Raw genomic sequence first — 10645 nt, 5'->3', positions numbered from 1 at the left:
ATTTGGAAATTCTGGGAGAAACGTGCACTGGCTGTGTCAAAATGTAACAACGAATTAGGCGTTGCACGTACCGATTTATAACACATAGTACACTAGTGATATATCGGAGCTTAATTGTGTTATCTATTTTAATGGACATTGTTTTATTTACTTTAAAAACACGCAGATTTAACGAAATTTTTAAGGCAGGTAATTTAGCATCCTGATGGTCGCCAGTAGTCTATAGCCCTATTTGCAAACCAGTAATGAGAAAGGTTCCTAAATTCTTATCATAGAGGCTTATGGCAGGATCAGTTTCGTATACGTGTCGTTATTTTTGGAGAACCCACTTTCATAAATCAGAAACAAAACCATACCATGACAGCTAGCAAACAAACATATCGACTGGGACACTCTTCATTGACGTGGATATTGTCTTTATTTTTTTAGCGACTTATTTTCAGTATATGCGATATTGCACATCTACGCACGAAATCCATTGAGTCACACACTTTTGGGAATGTTCATTCCACGTGAGAGAGGCATTCATCTTCAACCCGATTGCGTTTTCAGCTTTTATTTAGTTACAATGGCGACCTCTACCGCCGTGACCCACGTGAAGCGACTTGACTGATCTGCAGAAGTTGGCATATCATTCTTAATAAACCATTTATCGTGTGGTATCTAGTACACGTGTAACGTTTTAAATGAAAGTTTAGTGTTGGTGATACTCGACGGAAAGCTCACTCCAATGCCATTAGCAAACTCGGGAGAAATGTAACTTGCCGGAGGTCACGGAGAAAATGACCACCTAAATGTCATGTGCTAAGTATAAATACCTAAACAAACCCAGACTCTAAAAATGGAACATTTAACAAACCAGTTTTCTGTTTTGACATTTGTATATTTAAAGGACACTTTTTTTTTTTTTTTACTACGGTTACCAATGATGTTGTCAAGAGAACTGTGCTGGAAAGTAGGATGCAGTCTTATTTATTTTTTACATTTTTAAAACCCTAAAACACAGACAAATGTGTTGTCTCAGTCATGAAAGTGTGGAATGGTGGGGATCCCCCCTGCCGTTTTGTCCAAATAATAATAATAGTTATTTTAGAAAGAATCTCGATCCCGTGTATTTGAGCAGCCTATCGTTCTTATTCAACAGGTTATTTGCTTTCTTATTTTGCCATGTTGACAGAGTAAGAGTCTATACCAGTGGTGACCCGTGACTTTACATTACACTACATTACAGGCATTTAGCAGATGCTCTCATCCAGAGCAACTTACTCAGCATAAGTTATGATACTTGAGTTATCATAACACAGCTTGAGTTATGATCCTTTATTTATAATAATAATAACAACAACAATAATAAATCAGTATTAACAACAACATTATGATTATTATTATTGTTGTTGTTATTTTATGTGTTTATTTTATGTGCAGGCACTGGTGCACATATGGAAACAATGTTTTTCTACCATCCAGTTAACCGAACGAGCACAACCGTCAGAAAGAAAAGTGTTACGCGTCACACTTTAATGCCCTCACTGTTTTTGTTTAATTTCGAGTTTAATAGCACAGCACACCGTTGCATTCTGGGATTGCCTCTGATGCCATTCCAAGTGTGTGGCAGCACAGGCTCCAAACCTCCCGCCTGTCTCCCTGGCTCTTTCACACCCCTGCAGTAACCCGCCGTACTGTGCGTGAGACGGGAACCTCTCCACAAACGGACACAGTGAGCTCTTTAAGGAACACTTTCCCAAGCATTTCAATGCAATAGTTAGTTTTATGGGGGGGAGGGGGGAGATCTAATTTTAGCGCTCTGTTTGCATCTTCATTAACATCCCCCATGACGGGAGGGGGAGTTTGTTTTGATGATTTACAGAACAAGAGGTACACAATCTTGCACTTCCAGAGCTGAAAATTCACATTTATGACTTATTCCTGTACATTCAACCATTACCTAACCAATCTATCTAACCATCCCAGCATGCATTGGGCAAGAGACTGGAATCCACCTTTTACAGATTGCCAGTCCATCACAGGGCACACCCAACCCATTTGCTCACACACTCGTCCCTATGGGCAATTTAGAGTCTCCAATCAGCCTAACCGGCATGTCTTTGGGAGGACACCAGAATACCCGGAGGAAACCCACGCGGACACGGGGAGAACATGCGGACCACACACAGTGCTATCCATGGCACCACCATGCCCACCCCTATCCCCTATGTGTGTGTGTGTGTGTGTATACTTGACCATGTATATATAGACATTGTCAACTTTAACCATTGCAGGAATGGAATATTCTGTCAAGGTTTTCTTCATTTACTGTTTCATTGGACTTTTAATTTCCAGTGAAACAACAAAACTGATCATATGTACTTACCGTCTGCGTCATAGTGGCATCTAGTAGACTGAGTAGCACTGAAACACTAAAATGTAATGTATCGGTTGCTTTTCCAGGAAGTAAAAAAGCAAGAATAAGTAATGTGTATGATTATTTTCACATCCGCAAACACCAACAAAAATAATTAAAAATAATTATCACAAGTGCCACTAGAGGGCAATAAAGCATAATCATCGCCCGTTGAATATACTGAATGGATGAGTTTTTAAGAAATATGCATGTTAAACCCATTTGTGCCTCTGTTGTATTTACACTGAGTTTCTGCGGTCTTTTAAAAAAATTTTTTTACAATTATTATGTAATTTCATTGACGATTATTTATATGCGAAAAACTGGGATTACATAACATAAAAACGTAAGAACGAGTCCAAGATATAAAACAATATGTTAAGCAAAACATCTTTGAGTGCATAAATATTTTAGTACAGTCAAAAGGCAAGCGGTTTCTAATGAGTCTGAAACCATGTAATTTGTAAAGTTATGAAAATTTAGCTAATAGTGCAGAATAATTCAGAGATATTTAAACTCAGATTCCTGATCAACAAGAACACATTAATTTCAGTTTGGAGTTTGTCTGTAATGGGCTGTTTTCTCGATGAAAACAAATGTAAACAGAATGTGTTTCAGAAAGTTATAAATGTGGACTTTCTCTTCACAGAATTCACTGGAAAAACTGGGTACGGGTAGATCTTTGTTACTTCATAATTGTTTGACCATAAAGTAAAATAAATTTTCCAGTATAATGTTCAACAAATGTGACCAATAAATAATCAATCCAGCAGACCAATAAATACTGAGCCCATTTACTACAGAGCTCTAGAAATATAACACCCTTTCAGCAACTGTTTACCCTCGCCCTGGGGATTTTTCATTTGGCTCAGGACGCCCGCATGAAAATGTTGCAGTTGCTAATAATAGGGCTCAGTCCTCGGTCCCCTTCTCTTCTCCTTATACACCAAATCCCTTGGCCCTGTAATCTCTGCCCATGGCTTGTCCTATCACTGTTATGCCGACGACACACAACTCTTTCTCTCCTTCTCCCCATCGGACACACAGGTCCCTGCCTGCATCTCCGCTTGCCTGAGGGACATCCAGAGCTGGATGGACAATCACCACCTGAAGCTCAACCCGGGAAAGACGGAGCTAATCTTTATTCCTGCTCTAACCTCTCCCCTCCTCGATTTTTCCATTTCCCTAGGGGACACCTTAGTGACACCATCACCCTGTGCCAAGAATCTCGGAGTGGTGATGGACAACAGGCTGTCCCTCTCCAAGAACATTGCAGCGGTAAGCCGGGGGTGCAGATTTTTCCTGTACAACATCCAGAGAATCCGCCCCTTTCTCACCACCTACTCAACCCAGCTCCTGGTCCAAGCAATGGTACTATCCCGCCTGGACTACTGCAACTCTCTTCTGGCTGGACTACCGGCATCTGCCATCAGACCCCTGCAACTCATTCAGAATGCTGCAGCTCATCTGGTCTTCAACCTCCCCAGACACTCCCACGTCACTCCCCTGCTCACTACCCTCCACTGGTTGCCTGTTATGGCTCGCATCAAATTTAAAACTTTGGTCCTAGCATACCAGGCAGTCAAGGGATCAGCCCCAGTATACCACCACAAGATCATCAAAACCTACATGCCAGCCAGACCCTTCCGTTCCGCTACCTCAGGACGCCTGGCACCTCCCCCTCTTCGCACTTGCGCTCCCCGATCACATCTCCTGTCTGTTCTGGCCCCATAATGGTGGAATGACCTCCCCGTGGAGGTCAGAACAGCTGAGACCCTGACCCACTTCCAGCGACAACTGAAGACTCACCTCTTCAGGCTGCACCTCTCCCCATCCCTCCCTACCTCCCTGTAATCTCTAAATTTACTGTAAGCTTAGGGTTGTAACTAGGTAGCTGTTTCGTAGTTGACTTAGTTAATGCACTCTTGTCTTAACTACTGGTTGTATTTTTGCATAGACTGCGTTGTTGCTGTTCTAGTTTGTGTTAGTGTTCATCAGTTTAACCTACAGTGTCCAAGTTAAACTATGCGGTTGTTCCCTGCACTTGGAACGGTACTTCTCTCTAGGGTTTTCGACACACTTGTCCTGGTTATGGTTATACACTTTGTTGTACGTCGCTCTGGATAAGAGCGTCTGCTAAATGCCTGTAATGTAATGTAATGCAATGACGTTCCACCAGAGGGTAGTGTTCTGCCGCCGATGACTTGACTTATTGCTTTATTGAGGCAACTGCGCTAAAGAAACGTAGAACCTCAACAGAAAACACAGAAACAAACGAGTTAAACAATTATCATTTTTCTGCCTTGTTAAGCTCTGCTTAATCCCTTTCCCGCACTACCCTGCACGCGACGACGTAAATTTCCCTCTAAATTCGTGCTAATGCTCAAAACGTGCCGCGAGCCACCAGACGGCTCAAGGAGACGCGCGTTCTCCACTGAGTGCTACTCACAGAGTAGATCAGAGGTCTCGCGGTGGCCGTTAACTTCACCCGGTGACAGATATCCCCTTTTGTTTCCTCCACCCTCTCCCTTAGGACGTCGACATGCTAACATAAAATCTGTGATGCAGAGGAATCGCGGCCATCTGAGGACAGTGGGTCGACTTCTCCTTTGGGACGCTGGTCTCAATTAGAGAAACTATGGCAATCAGCAGCACTAAAGCTAAGTTTAAAAGGTGTTTTTTTTCTTCAAACAAGTGCGGGGGGGGGGGGGGGCATGTATTGCAAACACCACAGTGACCACCACCCCATCCTCCCGCTTTTAGTGGAACTTAAGAGTCTCACAAAGTTAATCATTTATCATAAGCATAAACGAACTCCACTCGACTCCCCCCCCCCCCAACAAAAAAAAAAAAAAAAACAGAAAAATTCTTAACTCAGTCGTAAAAGAGTGAGGAACGTTCCTTTTTCAACTGGAAAAGATTGACAACCTTGCTTGCACCAGTCATTTAAATGTCTGGGTTATGGATACTGCCAGAATTCAGAGTTGCACAGATGAGTATTAAGAAAGTGCTTATATGCCTTTGTCATGAGTCAATAAAATAATTCCAAGTCTTTCAGTGTTGATGGACAGCCTATAGCGCAATACAGTGGATGAATTAGGCTACTGGGTCTTCTCCAGAGATACAGAGAAAACGGTAATGTAGCCTACTTTGTAATTTACATTGAAGGGATCTGTCGTGTGTGCACAACACCCCTGGATGAAATTCCATTTGGAATCCTTTAATGTAATCTTACCCCTTTGTCCGTCATATCCCAGAATGAACCTGGCACGGCTGGCCTGGCACAGGTGTCCTGGCTGAATAAGACCCCCTGGTTGGTCTACAGCTCGCTTGGTGAGGGGCCTGGACGATACCCAGCTCAGCGGCGGTTGAGTGGCTGTGGGATTAGCAGGCGATCCCGAGGCGAATGCCTCAGCCCCAGAGAAATCCACTCAATTACCCTCTGAAGCAGATTTGAATTGATTGTGCCGATGGCTGCTGAGCCGGCATCTAATATTTCATTGACAGTGCAGTTTAAGTGCTCTTAGGAGGGAAACGGCAGGTAAAAGAACGGCTATTAGCGGCTCCCGCGCTGCAGCTGCGGCACGCGACCCGGCCAACCGCTTCCAGCCCTCGTTAGCATTGCGTTTGTTGGGAGTGTTCGAGACCACAGCAGCTCCTGAGGTTTCTCCCGCCTCCCCGCTGACACTTAATGGCTTAATTGAGCGTATCACATGGGGAGAAAAAAATACTACAGCCTCTGTAATTATCTTTGCCTAAGAGAGAGAGAAAAAACAAAAAATCATCTGCCCGCAAATGCAATAAAATTATCGGCCAATCTCGACCATAATTTGCCGCGCAGGGAAACTGCTATTAATGAAAAAGATGGGCAGTTGCAGTTGATAGATGGATCAGCCAATCAGGTCAAGCCCTTTGTATTCCACACGAGGTGACAGCCAATCAGTGGCAGCTATCGCCCCAATGTGAAAGGGCTACACTACATGGCCAAAAGTATGTGGACACCTGACATCCAAAATCTCATTAAAAATGATGGGCATTAATATTCCATTCAGCCTGAAGAGCATTAGTGAGGTCGGGCACTGATTGGGCCATTAGTCCTGGCTCGCAGTTGGCTTTCCAACTGATCCCAAAGGTGTTAGCTGGGGTTGAGGTCAGGGCTCTGTGCACGCCAGTCAAGTTCTTCCACATTGTTCTCAACAAAACCACTTCTATACAGACCTCGCTGTGTGCCTCGCTTGAGCCAGCCTGGGTCCAGCTCTACAGTGGGAAAGGGCTATAATGAGCCAGCCTGGTTCAGCTCTACAGTGGGAAAGGGCTATAATGAGCCAGCCTGGTTCCAGCTCTACAGTGGGAAAGGGCTATAATGAGCCAGCCTGGTTCCAGCTCTACATGGGACAGGCATAATGAGCCAGCTGGTCAGCTCTACAGTGGAGGCTATAGAGCCAGTGGTTCACCTACAGTGGAAAGGCTATAATGAGCCACCTGGTTCAGCTCTACAGTGGGAAAGGGCTATAATGAGCAGCCTGGTTCAGCTCTACAGTGGGAAAGGGCTATAATGAGCCAGCCTGGTTCCAGCTCTACAGTGGGACAGGGCTATAATGAGCCAGTCTGGTTCCAGCTCTACAGTGGGAAAGGGCTATAATGAGCCAGCCTGGTTCAGCTCTACAGTGGGAAAGGGCTATAATGAGCCAGCCTGGTTCAGCTCTACAGTGGGAAAGGGCTATAATGAGCCAGCCTGGTTCAGCTCTACAGTGGGAAAGGGCTATAATGAGCCAGCCTGGTTCCAGCTCTACAGTGGGAAAGGGCTATAATGAGCCAGCCTGGTTCCAGCTCTACAGTGGGAAAGGGCTATAATGAGCCAGCCTGGTTCAGCTCTACAGTGGGAAAGGGCTATAATGAGCCAGCCTGGTTCAGCTCTACAGTGGGAAAGGGCTATAATGAGCCAGCCTGGTTCCAGCTCTACAGTGGGAAGGGCTATAATGAGCCAGCTGGTTCCAGCTCTACAGTGGGAAAGGGCTATAATGAGCCAGCCTGGTTCCAGCTCTACAGTGGGAAAGGGCTATAATGAGCCAGCCTGGTTCAGCTCTACAGTGGGAAAGGGCTATAATGAGCCAGCCTGGTTCAGCTCTACAGTGGGAAAGGGCTATAATGAGCCAGCCTGGTTCCAGCTCTACAGTGGGAAAGGGCTATAATGAGCCAGCCTGGTTCCAGCTCTACAGTGGGAAAGGGCTATAATGAGCCAGCCTGGTTCCAGCTCTGCAGTGGGAAACGTTGTAGAGCTGGAAAGTTCTCTTTTCTGCGAATGTTGTTAGCCAAGTGTGGTGCTACCACTCATATTGATCACGTGATCAGTGTTTTTCTTACACTGTAAGTCACTCCGGATAAGAGCGCCTGTTATGTGCTTAAATGAATAAATAAATATGTAATATGTAACACTGATAATTTATGAGATCATTCATGAACTACCGTGACATACCAGAGGGCTGAACAGGATCCTCGTTTAAAAAATAAAAAACAAAATAAAAAAACAAATGCTAAAACCAAACTCACACTTGCTGGTGACAACAAAGGGAGGTGGAGCCATCTGATTGGGTAGACACAGAGCTAGATGAGCACCATCCAATGAGACTGAAGCACGATGACCACTGTCCAATGAGATGGAAGGGTGTAGGTCTCACAGGAATATCTTCATATGCATAATTCTTACTGCTACGGTAAAAGAGTGAAATACTTGGATTGCTGAACCTGCGTAATCAATAAAATCTTCTTTCCCCATTAAGCTATTTTGGAAGAGTTGAATAAGAGCTTTCTAAGTGCTTCTGCTGAATGCCATTACAGTAAAAACTAAGACCCTAAAGGTGTAAGCCCCAGTGTCCTAGTCCTAATCCCTAGAAATGTGCCCCCCCCTCGATTATTTGCATAGCCTCTTGCATTTCATATCCATTTTAACCTTTAACCTTCCTGTCTAAATAATGAGACTAAATATTATGATATTAATAATAGAAGCTACTGTACCTTGGCAGAGTGAAAACATTTTTTTTTTGTTTTTAAATCAGTGCAGTTGCCTGGAACCGCACTTTGGGAGGATAGCCCTCCGCTGAGGATCGAACTTTTCCTGTTTTTGTCTGAATTAGTCTTTGTAGAACATTCCGCCCCAGTCTGCGCAATACTGCAGCTCTCCCTCTCTCTCTCTTTATCTCTCTCTCGCTCTCTCTCTCCAGCGCTAACCCTGCACACCATCGCTGGTGTGCTCATTAACGGCTAATGGTCCAGCAGCCATTAATATTAGATCCACTTCCCCCCCCCAGCCTCCACATGGGGGGCTGAGCAGCCGCAGAAACGCTCGCCAGCCCAGCAGCTGAAACGCAGGCGCTGTTCGCTGAGCCACCTTGGAGGGGGCTTGTCAGTGGGGGGGTCACTGTGAGGAGGGGGGGCGGCAGAGCCTTTAGGGTGAGACAGAAAGGAGGGGGTTCTCAGTTCGGTTTTGTTCACTGATGGGACGGGGTCGGGTAGACTACGCTGGAAGGTAAAGAGGGAGACCTGAACTGTCCTCTACGCCCTGGGGGTGTCTCCTCCCCCAAACATTGCTGCAGGACTGGGGGCCATGGTGGGGCTCTGATTTTAGGATGCATCGAGTGGAGGAGGGCAACGCCACAGGAGACAGGCATCGGGACCGGCTCCCATAAACCCCCAGACCAGCTCGCTTCAGAGAGGAGGGGGGGAGGCGCTAACTTCTCAAACTAAACCATCCTTCCACTCCGGTGGTGGGGAAGAGAAATTTGGGGATTTTTGCACACACCTGGCAGCCGGGAGGCTCGGAGCACTCAGCTGCTTTGGGGGACTGGTGGAGGGGTTACCTGGGTGGGGTGGGGCGGTGGGGGGAGGGCAGCGTCATCTCCTGACGGATCGGCGGACTCACTGGCGAGCAGACCGGAGGCATGGCGGCGGACGTGGTGGTGGGGACGCTGTACAAGCTGCTGCTCCCTCTGCTGCTGCTCGCAGGTCAGTCAGCCGATTAACTGCCGTTTACCTGCTGTTTACCTGCCACTCTGTCGCTGTTTACCTGCCGCTCTGTCGCTGTTTACCTGCCGCTCTGTCGCTGTTTCCCGGAGACGGGATACAGAGAGCGCAGCGCTGGAGAAAGTGTGTGGCTGGAACGTTTGCTCTAGCTGTCAATCACTCTGTTTTTTTTCCCACTGTGTATTTATGTACTAACAGTAAAAACATTCTTGCTATTTTGGTATTATTGGCGATGATGATGATGATGATGATGACATTCACAATATCTTTCCAAATATGTTGTTCAAAAAAGCTCAGAGTCAACGTGTTTGATACATGTTTGGAATAATGTCTTTGATATGTTTATTGACGCACAGGCAGAAGTTAGACATTGTTTATAATTTTGACAAGCACTTGTTTTCTCAGGTTAAAAATTTAGTATAATTTGGGAAAAAGGGAAGCTCTCATTTCTGTCTTGTGGTTCTCATGGTCGTTATCATGACGGTGTTTGAGTTTATTACATGCCTTCAATGACAGAGGGTAAATTTCACAAAGCGCTGTGAAACCCAGGCTGACTCCATGTACTGCACTTGCGATTTCATTCCTTCTGTAAACTGGATGAAATTAAGTACGGTGAAACTAAAGCAGCAGTTCACTGATTTTTTTAAACAGTCAGGTTGGATTTTGTGGACATGAAGGAATTTTACTTGATAGGTTTGAAAGGAGGGAAATGTATCTGAAAAGATACAATTTCAAGAAATGTAAGAATACTTTACTTTTGTATTTCCAAGCGATGTTTCTTCTCCCAAGATGTTTCTTGTGTGCATTTGTATTGTGATAAGAGATACTCTTCCTTAAATTGATTTTACTTCAACGACTACAAACAACAACTTAATAATAATAATAATAATAATAATAATAATAATTGTCTGAATCATCTCTAATTTTGTTATCCTTAGGAAACTACATTTACAGTTTTTGGATTCAAGCTTGTTGGTATTTATTTGGCCTGCTCTGCAGCCTTAAACAACACTAAATAATGTACACATTTACATTTCACTCGAAGGCTGGCTCAGCAAATTCCCTCACAAATTAGTGAACAAATCTCCCCATGTATGTTGGGTGCCTCACAGTCAGTCATCAGTCTGAAAGTAGACTTGCATGACGGCTACCACAAATGACACAGCATCCATCCGCTTTGGAACGGGCTGGGCTGAACTGAAGAGCATCTCTGTGAATTCAGCA

At 44.9% G+C, this 10645-nt stretch overlaps 1 protein-coding gene across 6 annotated transcripts in view; it reads left to right on the top strand.

Moving 5' to 3' along the window:
- The first annotated feature begins 8856 nt into the window (after nt 1-8856).
- The window catches only part of si:dkey-11f4.7 (piezo-type mechanosensitive ion channel component 2), a 40778-nt gene continuing 38989 nt past the window's right edge, over nt 8857-10645 (top strand). For 5 of the 6 annotated variants that reach the window (XM_064300417.1, XM_064300420.1, XM_064300418.1 and 2 more), the window contains exon 1: nt 8859-9403. In XM_064300417.1, coding sequence (XP_064156487.1) covers nt 9340-9403 — 64 coding nt within the window. In that variant the 5' untranslated portion in view covers nt 8859-9339. Of the gene's footprint in view, nt 9404-10645 lie in introns of all 6 variants that reach the window. The other variant, XM_064300421.1, reaches the window with a different exon arrangement.

This window comes from Anguilla rostrata, chromosome 11 (assembly GCF_018555375.3).
Source record: "Anguilla rostrata isolate EN2019 chromosome 11, ASM1855537v3, whole genome shotgun sequence".
NCBI lineage: Eukaryota > Metazoa > Chordata > Actinopteri > Anguilliformes > Anguillidae > Anguilla > Anguilla rostrata.
This window is presented reverse-complemented; position numbering and strand designations above follow the sequence as displayed.